The sequence below is a fragment of the Grus americana genome, chromosome 2 (genome assembly GCF_028858705.1).
Source record: "Grus americana isolate bGruAme1 chromosome 2, bGruAme1.mat, whole genome shotgun sequence".
Taxonomy (NCBI): domain Eukaryota; kingdom Metazoa; phylum Chordata; class Aves; order Gruiformes; family Gruidae; genus Grus; species Grus americana.
The window spans coordinates 40,157,132-40,176,141 of NC_072853.1; the positions used below are offsets into that span (position 1 = coordinate 40,157,132).

The 19,010-nt window shown below is 42.1% G+C and overlaps 1 protein-coding gene across 3 annotated transcripts in view; it reads right to left on the reverse strand.

Annotated features, from left to right (window-relative positions):
* NKAIN3 (sodium/potassium transporting ATPase interacting 3) overlaps window positions 1-12,368 on the reverse strand; it is a 379,080-nt gene extending 366,712 nt beyond the window's left edge. For all 3 annotated transcript variants that reach the window (XM_054818647.1, XM_054818646.1, XM_054818648.1), the window contains exon 1: window positions 11,804-12,368. In XM_054818647.1, coding sequence (XP_054674622.1) covers window positions 11,804-11,857 — 54 coding nt within the window. In that variant the 5' untranslated portion in view covers window positions 11,858-12,368. The remainder of the gene's footprint in view (window positions 1-11,803) is intronic.
* Window positions 12,369-19,010: the final 6,642 nt, after the last annotated feature.

Sequence of the window (19,010 nt, forward strand, 5' to 3'; positions counted from 1 at the left end):
TGTTCACAGTCACTTGTGGCCAATGTAAAAAAGGAATTATGGTAACTGTATGCAGAAACATGAAGAAGCACCAAGTAGAAAAACAGCCTGAACTAGGACTCCAGAGACTTTCTGTAAGGCCTAAAGCAAAACATTTGCATGCCTCCTTTTCTGACTCTATTACCTGTTTTGGTTTGTAAGCACTTGAGGCAAGGTGTATCTCAGATACACAACTTAGTCCAGAGACAACCTCAGCTGCAACATGCTTCAAACGATCTTTAAAAGTGCGAACCCAGCACCGGATTTGGGGCATTAATTACTTCAGCTTCTCAACAGATGAATAAGTAGAGTGAAGCCCCAGCAGTACTGGAGCACTCCTGCATGTCTGGCATGTGCACCAACTACAGTTCAGCCTAGAAATCTAACTACAGCCTGGAAATCTCACAGAAAACTAAGAGATTCACATGGCCAAGAATTTCACAGGTCAGATAGGCCAAGGGAACCAAATACCTAAGAAAACTAAACAATAAATAATTAAATTATTACCTGTGCAAGGAAAAGGCAAGAATCTCTGTTGCTCAGTGAGATCTCAGATTAACCTTGAGACTCTTTTGGCCACAAGGCTCTGCAGAAACAGTTCAGCTTTCAGGGCAGTAAGTTATCACATGCTAGCTGACTGCTAAAACCTGGAACCCTTCATGGATACAAAGACACAATGAAACTATTTGACATCAGTTTCTCCCACGCTCTTTCTACATGATCTAGACTTGTTAAATGCAACCAAAAGAAGTTACAGGTAGTATTGCTCTCCAGCCATCATGCAATACACTTCTTTTAAAAATGCAGAGTGTGTAGAAAATTTCAGCAGATCAGGGTGGATACAGGTTTAGTACCTGTCCCACAATAGAAAAAGCAACCAAGTGCATGTACCTACGTGATGGGACTCAGTAACATCCTGGGGTGGCTGCTCCACACTGCAGTTAAGAACAAGGTTTCTGGCATCCTGCATTACTGCTCTGCAGGGTGGCACACTGCATCTCAGCTGCTACAGACTACATTTTGAAAGAGTCATCAGTGCATGCAATGGATTACAGTTGTACAGATTAACAGATATAACTGGTTACAATTAAAATCTAAAACACACTTATCTTCATCGTGTCTACTTAACTCATGAGAAAAAATACATATTACAGAAATGAAGGCCTTCATCACTTAATCCATGTTAAATAAAGTTTGGCACTTTGTGGTTACTTCTGGCACAACTCAGTCAGCTTTGGCTTTCATCAAACCACTATGATTAAATTATACATTAGTAATACAACTTAAAGCCACTCATGGCATCTAATATACTTCAATATACTTAAACTCATTTGTGACATTTGAATGAAGTTTGGATTTAGGCTACTGTCATTCATATGTCTAATTTGTCACTGTAAATTCAGACTTGGAAGTACTTTTTCCATTCTATTCCAACACTCCTGTTGCAAGTCCTCTGACAATACCATTACAGTAAAACACGCTACTAGTTCATTTATCAGGTATCACTTGCTCACATTGCCTTCTTTTATGAACTAACCAGACCTTTTTATAGTGCTATACAAACAACATGATGTGAAGAACCACAAGTAACTGTGGCTTAGACGAAATCTTACTTTGTATAGATGCACATCAATCAGATAACCATGCACTTGATTTTCCTACAAGTGAAAAGAAATGGACCACAGTACCATAAATGCATTTCTACATGCCTTTGTTTTTTCTGGAACAGAAAGTTAGAGATACACACATGTAGATCCTTAAGACTGGAGAATCATCCCTGTTTTTGAAAGTGCTCTGCTAAACAGCATTAATTACTCTGTCTGTTTCAACTGAGGAATTCTGTCTGTCATTTGTAACAGCAAACACATTTGCCAGTTCTTCCAGTTCACTAGAATGATGCAGTATTTTTAGCCACAGGTTATGGGAGAACTTAACCACAGAAGTGAAGGATATTTTTAGGATAGAGAGAACCTTAAACCCAATGTTCACTGGGCCCATTTACAGCCACAAGTAAATTTTAACAGTCTTGACTAGTTTGGGGTTGGGGGAAACAGGTCTGAATCCTACTTTGATAGAACAGATGAAGATCAGAACTTGGAACTTGTTCTGAAATAGTTGGGAAGAGAGTTGGGAACAAATCATTTGCCTCAAGAAAAAAGAGGAACCGGAGAATGGAAATAGCGTATCATTTCACAGCTCGGCATTGCAGCCAAGAGTTTCCTGTTGATGAGAACAGAAACGGTTTATCAAAAGAAGGATGAGGCTGAGCACCAATCTGCAACTTTCATTAACATAAGAATTAACTGGAAACAGTGGGAATTGGTGAAAACATCTTCCAAATCTGCATTTTTAAGACCTCCTGAATGCACATGTTAGTGGGTACACTAAAACAGGCACCTTACAAATGTACAGTTGGCTGACTACAGACTGATTAAAGAATCTTCAGTAGCTCATGGGATCTCCCTGAGGAGACCATCTCTCTTCAGTTTTCTGAGTAACTCCATCTGTGTTAGAAGGTAGAGAGGCTTTTGAGGTTTCTATGATGTAAATCATTCAATCTGTAAGAGCAGCAAGGTTTCTGTTCCAGTTAAAAATCTAAACACACTTACCTTGATGATGTCTACTTAATTCATGAAAAAAATACATATTAGAGAAATGAAACACTGCTCACTCTGCAGTAGAAATATACAGCAAGCTTTCAACAGGAAGAAATAAATAGCTCACAAGCAGAGGTAGAGCTATATATTTTTGTGATGTTATTCCTGCATTACAATGCACTACAGTTTCCAGCTTTAGAATTCTTCAGCTTTTTATTCTTTGATTGTGGAGACTAAACTTCCAAAAGGATTTTTCTCTATGCACTCCATGTTAACAGAATCCCATTTCCAAAATGCATTTAGACATACTATGAGCTCTTTTCAATCCATCTAAAATCTGCCATTTAATTGTATTTTTTTTCTTTTGTAGGGATGCACAAGGCTGATAAGGATTTTTGTGTCTACTCATTTCCACTGTGGCTTGCGCTGAGCTTCAGCTGCACGCTCATAAGCTCCAGAAGCACTTTGCTCACATGAGGTTCCAGGAACTGCCAATGGGGCAGTGCAGCTGCAGCATTCCCAGAACAGCACAGAGTATTCAAGGCTCAACCAAAGGCAAAAACTAAAGTTGGATGAGAAGGACTGCCATTCATTCCTGTCTCCCTAGAAAATATCATCACAATATGGTTTTGCTTCCTCGGCTCTTTTTATTCAAAAGGTCTGACACTAACACAGTAACTTTACAATAGAACAATGAGAGACTGGCTTATCAGCAGTGGCATGTTAGAAAAGACAGATATTTTTTTTTCTTAAGATCTTGTTTTCAGTGAAACCTTGGACAGGAATTCCTCCCACACACAGAGCTAACTTTCATCTGTCTGCTGAAGAGGGCTTCCATGTTCCACTTTCTTTACACTCATCTAAATGCACCTTTCTACACTTTTCATCCCAAGCTCACACATAATCTCCCTCATTATAAAAGCATTTCAGGATCTTTCTGCTCGTGGCTCATCTCCTAATTATTATTCTTGCTTTGCTTTATCTGTAGCTTCTTTGGCGTGTGTCAAAACCCTCCTTAGGGAAGTTTCATTTGGCTCATTGTCAAACATATGCTCTTTATATATATTTACACTTATTCTCAGCCAAAACTTCTGTACTGATGAAATAAAAAAAACCCCTTTCTCTCAACCTCCTTTGGAGAGATCTGTGGAAGAACCAACTGTGATTATTCAAGAGAGTCACTCTCAATATAAATAACTGTCTTACAATTCTCTTCCTTTTTCATTTAATAAAATTTTCAATTTTACTACTCTGTGATGTTAATTTCTGTAAGGGATATTTATCTGGCAGAAATTGGTCATTGCATTAAGTAGAAAACTTTTCTTTTTCCCTTCCTTTTACTGTAATGCTGGCATTTACTAGGTGAAAGAGGTTCACTGCTGCTTTTGCTTCAACCTACCATTATAAAGAGCCTATATGTAAAAGAATGACTTTCAGCAACTTTAATGAGAGCTGGAGGGCATTCAGCAACTCGTAAGAACAAGTCCCAAATCACCACAGCATTAAAAAATCCATCTGAGCTGAGATTACATGCAAGGTATGGCTGTGTTTGAAGAGAGACAAGATGATAAGGAAGTATAGTAAAAAGTAGAAAGACTAAAATAAAATCTTTTACTACCTTTTTACTACCAGGGTCTTAAGCACACTGTATGTTCCTGAGATCAGAGAACAGTGATTAAATCCAGCTTACCACTGTCTTTTACAGACCTGCCAAAGGCACAGATCCATAGTGAGATTCCAAAGATTTCACTGGTCACACATGAAAAAAAAAAAAACCAAAACCAAAAAAAACCCTAAAACCTGTCATAGTACTGCTGGCACCACTCTCTCAAGGAACTGCAGGTCTTGCTAAGCGTAGCTGTGTATGATTCAAAACCTGCTGGCATACCCTTTAGGAAGGTATACATTAACTGGTCTTGATAGATGAGGAGAAAGCTGTTTCATCTTAGACAAATCTGAGCTGCTTTAAGATTCAAAATGACACATTTTCCATTTGCTATTGCCCAAATTCTATTTTCAAGGCAAAATGTACTAAATAAAAAGAAGTAAGAAACGTTCTTCTTTCTGACCAATGAAAAAGATGAAATTTATGCAAAATCAATGTAATTAACATTATTTTTCATTTTGATTTAATGTGACTCATAAAGCTTACAAAAGCCTCCCTATGCTGACATCCCTAGCAAAGATACCATGCCCAGTATAAGCAAAGGCAGCGCTGTCCTGCTAGCACCACTGAAAAGACATTGGCAAAAAGATCACTTTGGTCTTCACAGTACCATGGCCACCAACCTTGACCCTCCTAGTGTAACATAAAAGGTGGAAATTACGACTAATATGGAGATGATATTTTTATATTGACGCTATATCAAGACCGCTAACATTTCATATAAACCATAATGACATTTGCCCTCATCTAACTTGCAGTGAATTTCAAAATGTGACCTAGAGGTGAGAAACTGTATCGTATTATCTCTTGAACCATGCAGTCACTTATTACTGCTCCTTTATATTACTCATCTAGAACCAAAAATGTGCAGTTCGTTTCCCCATACAGATAGAAATAACCAGCTCTTTGCCCAAAAATGACTGCTTAGCAATTAATTACAGGACTGACTGAATAAAATATATTTTGCTTCAATACTAGTGAATTCAAAAGATCTGACATACTACATTGTATCACTGAATTATTATTTGTGAAACAATAAATGACAAGGCCATCACAGGTACTTATTTAATTTAACACTGAAGTGTGATACCAAAAGATACAACTGAACACAAGGATTGTTATTGCCATTTCAAGCCTATTTGCCCACAGCAAATTAAGAAACGAATTATTTCAAAACAACCTCTATTACTGTGTATTTTAAATACCCTCCTCATAAAGAGCTGAAGGCCCTTATTCCTTACGCTCTGGTAAAATCATATAATCACAGGATAACCTAAGTTGAAAGGAATCTCTGGAGGTCATCTGGTAAAACTTTTACTCATAGCAGGGCCAAATTCAACATCAAATACACTTCAGTTAGATCAGGTTTTTCAGAGCTGGGTTTTGAATTTATTCAAGGATGGAATTTCCACAACTTCTCTGGAAAATATGATCCAATGTAGGACTGCTCTCACTGTGATTTTTTTTTTCCTAATATTTAATCAGAATTTCCTCCTTAGTGCATTCTGGGTCCACTGCCTCTCCTCTTTTCACTGAGAACATCTAAGAAGAGGCCATCTTACCAATATCAGTACTGAATGCATGAATTGATTCCAGTCCTATTCAAGTGAAGTACAAAACCTCCACTCACTTTTCTTGTGCAATATCAGGACCAATGACCTGTGCAACTCGTTTGATTCTCTCTTTGCTCACCTAATCAAATTCATTTATTTGTGTGGAAAAGTAATGTGGATATCATAGAGGAGCCAAAATGCAACACGTTTGCCTGAAAAATTAAAGAATTTTGATTTTATCACTTAGTTGTTAACTTAGCAAATTGGTCCTGAAACTAAAAGGATCCACTTTATTGCTATAAGATACATGTAAGATACATACAGATTGAAAACGTGAACTAAAACGACTTAATCTTACAAGTTTTTATTTCAGATCCAAACCTCACAAAAATCAGTAAGATTTAAACACTACCTAATCAACTGCCAGTGCAGTCAATCCCATATGATCTCTAAACATCATCCTATTGTGTCAAGTTCTGCAAGTCCTACTCAAATTCCTTTTGGATCCAACAATACTATCCTTCTGAATTTCAACGACTTCCAAAAACGCAATCTTTGTTTTCTAGTCCCAAGAACTGTGTCATGGCAGAATGTAGCAGATCTTGAAACAGAAGGAGATCAACAGCATATTCCAATATTTTTAAAATAATTATTTTTAAAACTGACTGATATTATAGACAGGAAGGATAGCTATATAATTCCAAATTTTCAGTGACTGAATTGCCATTATTATCATAGAAATCTTAACTCTTTCACTTCAGCACTGTAAAAATGTTCATTAAATGTTTATATGACAATTGAGCAGCAAGGAATTGTAGAAAAATAGCCTGCTGTGGTAAACGGAGCCTAAAACTGAGCAAGAATTACATGGCTTTTTTAAGAAATTTACCCAGTTCAGAAGTTTCCAAGAGCTCTGAAGTTCAGGGTTCCTCAAGTTCTGAATTCCCAACTTTGGATCACTGAACTGAAAGAAGTACAGCTTTGGCAGGAGGAGATTTCACTACTGAGGCTGAATTTCTGGCGCATGGAGTGGTTAAACACTACAGTGCTGATGCACTGGGAATGTGTGGTTTACTAACACCTATCTCCCAACAATTTTGTAAAATAAACCAAAAACACAAAATGAAAACCACTAATTGTTAGTTGTTACTCTTTTGTCTCTGATGAGAGAGATCCTAAAAATGACACAGTCTCATACATTTTTTGGATTGCAAAGATTTAACTCAAGTAGTTCTACTGGATGCAGTGTATTACTTCCAATCTCAATGTTAAATGCAATTATGCACCCGTACAACAAGCAGATCAGCCTCTTAGGCACAGCCACCAACAACGGTTACATGTCTTGGGGATGTCGTTTGAGTTATCAAAGCAAATCGCCATTCCCACATCAGCTGCCTTGGCAGAAAGAGAAACATCCTGCAACCAGTGCATTGTTCGGGGCTAAAATCCCAAGCCTCCTCCACCCCTGCTAGTACAATAGGCACCCCCTCATACTTCCTCCTCCTTTATCAATGGACAGATGCTTCATCTCCAGATCAATGGGCCAGTGATTCTTTTACCAACATAAAAAGATGCAGCAATTTACCGGTTCAAAGATTTTACTTTCTCAAATTTACCAAATCCCTTCAATCCCTGAGCTATTAACCGAATAACTGTTATCTGTCAGTTCTAACATACAAGCACAGAGCACCAAAATCCTAAGTTAGAGTTCCCAGCTTTATAAAGCATTTTAAAATGAGATTAAAATCTATGCATGGCATATATCGCTTCCTCACATAATTGCTGAAATTCCACTATGTACAGTAACAAATGATGAAAAGTTATCATTCAGTCTAATGGATATAGTCTCATTTCCAAGCGTAAGGATTTACATACATCAGTATAATTAATGTTACTGGCAATCACAAACATAAATCTTCTGAATATTGAGAGGAATTAGTCTATTAAAATGACCAATTGCACTCCCCAAACAATTGCTAGTCAAAACAATAATAGGTAGAACCTGTGTTTCCACTGGAATCATTTCCCAGTGTGGGCTGCTGACAAATTATTTGGAAAGTAACAGGTTAAATATGGAACAGCCTATTTTACACTAACTATACTGGATAAAACATACACTTCTAAAACAAGACCTATACAACGAACATAGTGCAGGAAAGTCTAAGGATAAATACATGAAATGAGATTCTCAAAGCAATGAAGGGGACTTAGCTATGCACTTTCTATTAATCTTCCCTTCACTGCTTTGAAAAATCTCATTTCATGATCTCCGTTATTTAGAGTTCTTCATGTTTGTACATCTGTATACTTCCAGGTACCAAAAACTTACACTTACTGTAATTGTTGAAACAAAATTATCCTGCGATGGTAGTTTCTCAGAAACGCATTGTCAAAGCGGCATGAAGGTTTTCACTGTGTGACACATATTAACATCAATTGGATTCACACAGCTAAATCTCTCTGCAATTCATTGTCAATTTACCCCTTCCAGCATTTAATATTTTTTGTATTTGTTTTATTTTCCAAACATTTTCATGGTGTAGTATTTTATGGCATGGTGGCTACACTAGCACTGGCACCATCTCTGGCAGCTGCTTTAATTTTCTAGTACAGACAAGGCCAACATCTGAGACTTCCAGTGGCACCAGTAAGAATTATGGCTGTAATCCAAAGGATTCATATATGATATATTTTCCTGATGTATACATAGTTCCTAATAGTCTTAATGACAGATTAATGCACAAAAAGACACATATACACTTCTGAGTTCTTAGCTTGACAACTTTGGAAATGGCAGGTGACAATGCTCCAGTCAGGAACAGCAAAACAGTGAAAGATCACGGGGTTTTTTTGAGGGGGCATAATATTGTTCTCCTTACGCAAAATTTCCTTGCCTTTCAGAAGCAGAATCTACCTGCAGAGGTTCAAGGAAACAGTGCAGCTAACAGCTTTTCCTGAACTGGTCCCACCTAGCCTCCTGTCTCAGTAATTATTTCCAGAATCCTATATTACACATAATGGTATGGATTCATGTTAAAGAATGAGGTTATCAGTAAACGATAGAAGACTAACTACAGATTATCCTTGGGATTACTGAATTTAACAGTAAAATGTGTTTATTATAAAATGTAAAAGCTGTCAGCCAGAAATAAACATTTTCATGTATCAAAACATAACCAAAAAAACTGGTATTATTGTCATTTTGATGTCAAAATCCTCCAACTGATAAACAACACTGAAAATTACAAACAAATCTTCTTGAAGTTAATACACTTAATGTATTATTAGAGAAAGGGTATTTTATCGACTGTCATGCAATAACTGTTTTCCTCTTCACCTTGTAATTCTTTATCCCAGCATCATATAAACATGCAGACTAGGCAAAAGTTAGAGAAGATGACAGTTTTAAGGAATCAAGAAACTGTGCTTTGAGGCCACTAAACACTTCCTGTGTACGTGAACGCTTCTTTAGAACAAGAACCAAATCTTTGGTATGAATATGTTTCCAGGAATTTGGGTTTTTTACTTCTCATTTATCTTATACCAAAAAGAATCTACATAGTACATGTACGCTATAAAAGGCGTTGCCAGCTGTGTTTTATAAGATATCTCTTTCTCAGGTGATACCTAAAGGTTAATCCTAAAGTTAAGCCTGAACTGTTCCCAGACCCTTTGCTGACATGACCAGAATATGACTAAGGTGAACAACTTTCTTTTTTTAAAATACGTGCCCATCTGCCTCCTTTTCTGAAGTTTTTCCTGTCCTCGTATAAATAACCTGTACTTCTACAACGCTACAGATTAGCACTACAAATGCTTTGGATTTTGTAACATTTAATCTAAATGTTGTCCACAGACAGTAATACCTCCTTCACCTCTCCATGAATGGATGCAAGGTAAAATAAATCTTGGTTAATGACAGTAATGTCCAGGGATGCAGTTTTGTTGCCTGTGCTTTATACTCATGACCTCTGAGATGTTAGAAAAAGATCTAAAACCGCCTGTGGTGACAACTTCTACAGACATAAACTGAACACTACCACCATTGAGATCACAAAAAGTACCTGAGCTTTAAGTTCATGTCTACTAGATTAATTCTTGGATCTAAACCACTTTTATTTCTAAATGAAAATAATTAAAATGAAAGTATTTTACCTACAGACATTTATCAGCACCTGAAAGACGTGGATATGACAGTGGAACATTATTATAAAACAGGTAAGTACAGTAGAAAAAACTACATGTTAAAGCCATTTTTTAAAGTTGTTTTATCATCTGATAGGTCTTTTATAAAATACTAATCCTTTTGGGAAAGACTTTATATGCATTTCTCTGCAGATTATGGTGGCTATTCACACTTTACTTCAATTTTTATAGCCTCCAAGTAATTCTACAGAATAGTAAATACAGTTATTATAACCTTCATAACCGGCGGAGAGATATATTTGAAGAAAAAGGGTTTGTTTCCCCTCCTGCATGCACTGAAGTAAATCAGGAGTGATTCTGCTGCAGTCAATAGGACAGTATCTGCAAAACTGATGCAAAACAAGAAAAAAAGGGCCAGAAATGTACAAACAAAGCTTTCCTCACACCAGAAGTACAAATAGCACATCCTCTCTGCTTTTTGGCAAGGCTGTGCCATTGAAGTACTTATACCACACTTAGCTCCACCACACTGAAGCATATCTGAATAAGGTCCAGACTCACACTGGAAACAATGGAGGCACACCAGTTTACACAGGCTGAGAATCTGGCATAAAGCCTTGAAAATGAATGAGGATCTTCAGAGGAAGTAATTGTATGTATTGCATTTAAGTGTATTACCCCGAAACAGAAGCAATTTCAAAGTGCTGTAACAGAAAACTGGCAAGATTAGCAAAGGATTAGGGGGAAAAAAAATACAAAAAAAACCCAGTAAATGCATCCCACTTTTTTTTCTTTACAGACACACGCACAAGGAACAGCACTCATCTTAAGAAAGATCATGTGTCAAAATGATGACTCTGAGTCACTAGAAAAGAGAAAAATCTTTTAAAATACTCTTGGGACCAGAGACTACTGTTAAAGGAAGAGCATTATTTTATCATCTGGCTAATGAGCCAGAGGAAGGATTATTATTGTTTGGCGTGTTTTGTCTCGACAACTCTTTTCTCTGAAACAAATATGCCAACTTCAGTAAACAAAGAGAAGAAGATCCACCGTTCTGCTGCTTCAATTGCACACTGAGGAATATTTAATCAGAGGAAAGAAATCCCAAGAAAAGTCACAGGAGAGGGCCGGAAGATTCCGCTTTTACAAAGGTTAAGAAAAATAGACAAAAAAAGAAAGAGGCGGCGATGACGGTGTTTTTCCCGCACCCCTCCCCACCGCGCTGACACGGGAGGTGGGCGGCCCGCGGCGGCAGCGCCCAACAGTGCCCGGCCCGGGCCCCGCCGCGGCAGCCCCGAGCCGCCGCCCGCCCGCCACCGCCCCTCGGGCACCGGCTGCCGGCCGAGCGGGGGCACCGTCTTCCTCTTTCTTCTCGGCGTCTACTTTCACAGACGGGGGAAGCCCCTGCCCTGGCATCAGCGGGGAGCGAGACCGCCTGGAAGCGATGCCGGGGCGGGGGAGGCTCCCTCAGGCAGGGAGCGCTGACAGCCGCCCGGGCTGAGGCGCCGCGGCACCCGCCCCGGCCCGCCGCCTCCCCCCTCCCCAGCCACGGGGCCACTCTCGCCCCACGCCGCGTCCTCCTCGCCTCGCACTGCAAAACTTACGGGCCGGGGGTCGGGGGCGAGGAGCGGGCGGGCCGTCGGGGCGGCGGGAGCGGGGCTGACCTCCTGCACTCGCACACGGCGCGGACAGCTCCGCTGCCGGGGCAGGGGCGCTCCGTGCCCCCGGCGGCCGTACCCAGGGCGGGAGGGAGAGCACCCGTCCCTTCCCGCCCCCCGCGAAGCCGAAGCGTGCCCCGGGGCGGGCGGCCGGGCACTCACCAGCTGCAGGGAACAGAGGAAGATCAGCGTGCAGCGCCCCGTACAGCAGCCCATGGTGGCAGCTAGCCGCGCCGCGCCGCCGGAGAGCCGCCGCTTCTCCTCTTCTTCCCTCCCGCGCTGACGCGGCCCTGGAGGCGAAGCGGGGAGCTCACCGCATCCGGACGGAGCGGCCGGGCGTGTGTGTGTCCCCCGCCTTTCGCTGCTCCCCCTCCTTTGTTGAGGGGGTTCCTCCTCGGCGGCGGTAAGGAGAGCGCGGAGGTCAGCGCAGCCCCAGGGAGAGGAGGCGGTGGCGGCAGCAGTGGGGGGTTCTGCCCGGCACGGCGCGGGTCTGGCTCTGGGGAAGGGGCAGGGGACGGGGGTGGGCGTGTGCGGACCGGGGCGGGGGTGGGCAGAGGGAACGCGTGCGGGGAGGCGGGGGTCTGGCGGGTGGGGTGGAGGGGTGCTGGGGGTGGGCGTGCTGCTGAGGGCGGGCGGGGGGCTGTGGTAGGTGTGAAGGGGAGAGGAGCGGGGGCGGCGGCGGGCTCTCCTCAGGGCGCCGTGCCGGGGGAAGGGGCGCGGAGGGTCCCTGGATGGGCGGTTTGCGGGGATTCTGGAGGCTCCGAGGGCAGGCGGTGCTTGAGGGGGACTCGGCGGGAGGGTCAGGGGGCTGTGCGGGTGGCGGCGGCTGCTAAGGCAGCCCGGCGCGGGCAGCTTGTTGCGAGCGGCCGGGGAAAGTTCAAGGGACTTGGGCGGCTGGGGCGGGGGAGCGGCGGACGCCGAGCGGCGGGGCGGGGCTGGCCCGGGAGCTGCCCGCCCGTGCGGCGGCCGGGGAAGTCCGGGGGCGGGCGGTGGGCTATTGTTCGCGGTTTGCCCTGTACCGGGGGCGGGGGGGGGGGGGGGGTCGCTGGGTGGGCGGGGGGGGGCGGGGCAGGCTGTTGGGCCCCTGTTCCTCAGGGAGCCCCTCAGGCAGAGGCTGGGTGCCCGCTCTTAGGGAGAGCGGCAAGCGGGTGACCAGAGGTACCTCAGAGAGCCCGTTTCCCTCCCTCTGCCCCCTGCGGGGCAGGGCGAGCTGGCTTCTCCGCGGGCGGTGATGAGTCTGGGTGTCCGAGACTGGAGCTCGGGCTGTTTAATCCCCTCCTCGGCCGCTGACAGGCCGCGCTGGGGGAGGGGGCTTCCCTCCCTGGCAACGCCATTGTGCCAAGAGAGCCCGCCGGCCCCTGCTGTCCCTTGCGGGTGTGAACTGCGGAAGGGCCTCCCGAGAGAGGGGCTCGGCCCCGGCAATAATCTCTCTTGGCAAAGGTAAATGGACTCTTAGAGTTGCAAAGAGTAATTCCTGCGTGCAAGGAGGCGGATGAATAACCACAGCTCTCCGTGGGCAGTTGAGAGAAATAGGATTAGTGGAGATGTTGCAGTCCCTACATCTATATATATGCACTTTGGTTGTTGACAAGTAATGTTTTAGGGAGGAAAAATAGGTACAAATATGCACACTGTCTCTTGAAAATGTTTTTACACATGGATGAAGTGTCAACTACTGGTTTTGGGTTTTTTCCTCTCCAACAAAGTATGGATAAATCAGGGGTTTTTTTACAGATATTAAGGCAAAAGTGCCATGTTCCGCTCACCAGACAGTGCTTTCCCTACAGCCTGTTACCAGCTGCTGTTCCATGTTACACAGACTTCTGCCAAAGAACACTGAAGCCTGCCCTGAGGAAAAAAAACTAGTTTCTGTGAAGTATTTTAGCAAGGTATCTGATCAATGTTTCTATGAAATATACTGTATCCCCAAACTACATAGGACTTTTAATTTATGCATTAGATGGTAGTGACAATTGTCAAATAATTACAAAAGTACTGCAAAACAATATTGTGTCAGATCTGGAAAGCTGCTTTTTTCTTCCACTTCCCTTTTAAGTAGGAAAGCATTAAGATAGTTTTATATACCAAACCAAAGGAACAAAAGAAAGACAAGTATGAATCAGATTCTGCTCATCCAGGCTATATATTTGACTAGGTATGTATGTGAGGAGTGCAAAATATAACCCACTATGCAATACTTCAATAAAATAGCCTGAGATTTCTATTTCTATGTATGGCTTTTAAGATAAAATTCTACCTGGGGCTAAACTTTACTAAAGTTACATGTTCTGAGAACATATTTATTTTGAAGGATGAATACTTGAAGATATGGAAGTAAATTGAAAAGGTGACAGTTGCCAAAAATCCATTGTGCCAGCCTGAACTGGTAAATTTTATGGATAATTCATTTTCTAAACAGAGGGCTTACAGCAGGCATCATCTCTCTGGACTTCACTGAAGTATTTAATACACTGCAAGATCTTTTTAGTTAAACCTCATAATACAGAGATTAATAATAAGAATTACAGGGTGGCTAAGGAACCAGCTAAACCAAATGACAAGAGTTAGTGCTGAAGAGATTTTACTTGTACTCACCATACTCAGCCCCTGCTTGTACATCAGTGGGATGAGATCCATATCTCTTCTCCTTGTATCTCTCCCCAGGGGTAGTACTTTTCTAAGAAGTAGCTAAATCCTTACCTTTCCTTCTCGCAAGGAAGCAGATACCTTCCAGTACTAGGACAGTAGCTGACATTAACCCATGTTCTTTAAGGCAGAACTGTCTGAACACCTGGATAAGATACACAAGGCACTTTTCACCTGTCCAAGCTATTGTTTCAGCAACCTGCAGAACCAAGTGGGTTATTGCTGTTTCAGAGACAAATAGTGTTCAAGCTGTCTTCCAGACTATAAGAGGAAGAAAATTCCTTAAAAAAACCCCAAAAAAATAAACAATGACCAACAAACAGAAATAAGAGAAAGCCAACAGTGGTTATTTCTGTATGGACAGTTTAACTCACTCATCTTCACAGTTTCTAATCTGTGTTGTTACTGAACTTGAATTCCAGAGCCGATAACTGTCAGAGCATAAAAAAGTAAGTCTCAGAAATTACATTTAAAAAGAAAAAAACCCCTACCCTTTTCCAAACCATGTGCATCCTTGCCTATCCTTATAAATTATGGAAATTCCCATCTTCACTAAGAGAAGTTTCATAGAGCTCTATGAATCTCTAACATTTTGCTGTTTGCTTTCTCATGTTCCTGAAGTATTTTGCAATTTCTGTCCTCTAGCTAGCCAAAATTGATCCCAAAATGAAAAGGACAGTTGTGTAAAGCAAATTTATTCATAGAATCATAGAATGGGTTGGGTTGGAAGGGACCTCAAAGACCATCTAGTTTCAACCCCCCTGCCATGGGCAGGGACACCCTCCACTAGACCAGGTTGCTCAAAGCCCCATCTAACCTGGCCCTGAACACTTCCAGGGAGGGGGCATCCACAGCCTCTCTGGGCAACCTGTTCCAGTGCCTCAGCACCCTCACAAGTAAAGAATTTCTTCCTAACATCTAATCTAAATGTACCTTCTTTCAGCTTAAGGCCATTCCCCCTTGTCCTATCACTATACTCCCTGATAAACAGTCCCTGACCAGCTTTCCTGTAAGCCCCTTTAGGTACTGGAAGGCTGCAATTAGATCTCCCCGAAGCCTTCTTTTCTCCAGGCTGAACAACCCCAACTCTCTCAGCCTCTCCTCACAGGAGAGGTGCTCCAGCCCTCTGATCATCTTCGTGGCCTCCTCTGGACTCACTCTAACACCTCCATGTCTGTCTTGTACTGGGGCCCCCAGAGCTGGATGCAGTACTCCAGGTGGAGCCTCACAACAGTGCAGCAGAGGCGGGAGAATCACCTCCCTCAACCTGCTGGTCGTGCTTCTTTTGATGTAGCCCAGGATACAGTTGAATTCTGGGTTGCCAGCACACATTGCCTGCTCATCTTGAGCTTTTCATCAACCAACATGCTGAAGTCCTTCTCCTCAGGGCTGCTCTTAATCGATTTTCTGCCCAGCCTGTAGTTGTGCTTGGGATTGCACCAATTCATGTGTAGGACCTTGCACTTGGCCTCGTTGAACTTCATACAGTTCACACAGTCCCACCTCTCAAGCCTGTCAATGTCCCTCTGGATGGCATCCCTTCCCTCCAGCATGTTGACCGCACCACACAGCTTGGTGGTGTTGGCAAACTTGCTGAGGGTGCACAACTGTGTTCCTGAGTATAAGATTCCGCAAACAAAAACCTGTTACCTGGTCAGGGAAGCAGTAAAAAAATGTTAATTAACAAGAGAATGCTGTAGAACATGACGTCCACAGGAGCACAAGGAACTAAGCTATTAGGATGTAATTGCCATATAGCTGAAAGCACTGGGCATAGGAGAGATACAGGAGAGAGATCCTGGGTCAGGAGGAGGTTAAAAATGAAGTATGGTTATGAGAAGGCATAGGATTTCTAGAACATATCAGAGAATGCAATATAAAAATAATATAATGTACAAAGCAGAGAGTAAGGACTGTGTTTTATAGATTTCTCTGTCCATGAATTGGGTAGAGAAGCTGATTGTCAAATAACCGTAGAAACTCATTTCCAGCTTCATAATGAAGACAGCCCTAATATAGCACTGTGCATGCCAAGTAGGTAAAAAAATGGTGTAAGCACTAAAAAGCCCTGTGGACTAGCTTAATGCCTATCAAGATGTGCTGTATGGATGCAAATTTAGTGCACTTGAAAAAAGAAAGCATGTACTCAAAAGCTTTATGCTACGTTCATGTAGACATGGCCATACCCTGACATAATTGTATGATTCCATACGCCAAAGCCGTAATTGTAGGCCTTCCAAACCCATGCTTTTAATCTCATTGCATTCGAAACAGAAAGCCAAGGTTGTTCACATTTATAGAGAAATAGCATCACAAATATCTAGAAGAGATATTGCAACTACATAGTAGAGACTTTCTGTTTCCTATAGGTTTATTCCTTGGTGAGTTATATTCTTCAGAATCAAAGATAGGAAAATTTTAATTTTTAAGAACTAAAACCATCAATAAAAGATCTCATCAAGAGGACAAAATGAAATTCATAATATTTGACTGTCCTTGTAGCACTTTAACTGTGTATACCATTCATCTAATAAGCCATTTACTTGTCTGCCTGAGCTGGAGTTTTCCTCAACCTGCATCAAACTTATCTGGTCACTGACCTGGGCTTAAGGAGGTGCGTTTTGTTAACTGTGCCCGTTGGTCTACAGTAATCATCACAGATCATAGCAGAAACACTTCCTTCATAGCCTGCCTTTGCCATCTTTGATCAAGAATATTATTCAGAGGAAATTACTGATAAAAATGAATAAGAGTGTCAGAGGGTGACCCTAATCCTGAACAGATTTGTGTATTAATTTCAAACACAGAGTAGCCCTAGATATCATGCAGAGATTAGGTAAGTACATTTGGGCTCTGTAGAATCAGAGCTTGAGAACAGATTCCCGTGGCCTCAGCTTTCACCTTTACTTGTGGCATTTAATGCAGAAAGACTGGGAATCAGAAGCTTTTTAATTACTTTTTAAGCTTTCCCAGAATGAGAAAGGACACAGGGATCAAAATACACCTCCATATAGCTATCACAGGTCACACTTTAGGCAGACAGGCAGTCGTAATAGCTTATAAAAACATTCCACTGTGTATTCCCCAAGCAGTCTTGAAATACCTCAAGCAAACTAGAAACCCCATGAAATTTAATATACCTTTAAAGACAAATGAGGATTTCAAGATATTATCAGTGTTTTTAGTAAATCCTATTTTCAATTTATCCTTCTGAAAGCAGGTACACAATATAATGATCTAATTTTTCATTTTGGTTTTAACACCTGCTGCTAGGAAACTGTATTCTTCATTAAAATGTAAGTACTTTATGGAATGGAAATACATGTTCATTGTGAATGACGGTTTTTATTTTAAAAATAGTTTTTTAAATGATCATGCCCAGGTGGGGGGAACCAGGGTCAGGCACAGCCCCTTGATGGCCAGGCAGGCCCATGGGGATGGGGACAGGTAAGTGCCAGGACAGGACATCAGCCCATGGGTTGGGCTCATGGCCAGGCAGGGCAGGACTGTGGGGAGCTTGAGATCAGCCCAGCTGAGGTGTCGCTGAGGCTAGGACTGACGGCTCTTGGGGGGCTGAAACGGGGTCCTGGGCCATTGGCAGGGTGGGGAGAGCCCCAGGCGGTGGGCAGGGACAGGCAGAGCTGGTGGTGCCCTCGAGGCCCTGATAATATGAAAGTAGTTTGAAAACATGAGTGCCTTAAGTACACAAACTGACTCCCTATAACTCATTCTGGTTTGTCAGCAGTAGACTCCAGCTAAGCTTTGGGTTTGGTATTTCTTTTCCTTCTTTCTTTTTTTTTTTTTTTTTTTTTTTTTGGTACAATGCATGCTACCATGTCACTATAGCCAGAACAGCCAGATGAGAATAAAGCACAAGATCTTTGCAACTGTCTCTCATATTAACTACAGGAACAAAAACCTGACAAATAATAAGGCTTTCTTGTTTGCAGGTCAGTAAGGGATTCGTTTTGAACCATTCAGTGTAAACAAATATTGCTACAATCCTCAGTGTTAACATGGAAGAACTTGAGTGGAGGTACAGTGTAGTTTACAAGAATGGAGTTTACAACAAAGCTTGTTGTAAACCATTGAAAGATGGATAAAGGGTGTTTACACAATAAACCAAGCTTTTTCTAGCCTCAGAGTATTTCTGGGTAATAAAAGATACTTGGTGAAGCATTTCTTTAGATGGATGCAGATACACTGAGAGTATTTTTACTGAAATCTCCCTGATGAGAATAAACGCAAAGGAGAGCATGCATTTTCTTCCCACTGAAACCATGAACAGCTTATCAGGTGTCCAGCTGCAAATGTACGATGACAAGCATTTTCAATGATCCATTCGTCACTGTTTAAAAATGTTTCAGCTCTCTCACCATCTACATGTTTATATAGAAAAGTCCTTCAAAATGTAAAGCTGAATTTATATAATCTGAAATGGAATATAGAATGGATAGTTTTCCTTTGCCTGCTGAGGCTCTTGCATTAGGCTTTTAAAAGATGGCACTGATACCAGCTGTGTTATTCACAACCAAAGGGTTTTGGATGCTAGAACGGTCTGAAATATTCTCATGACACTTGCTACACTAATGCTGTGCTCAGCTTTTGTGACCTGGTGAATGAGATTGTGGATCTGGGCGTTAGCGATAAACCATCACAGGTCACCGTGGCACAGGTTTCACCACAGTAGGAAATGTGGGCAGTATGTCCCTTTCTGGATACG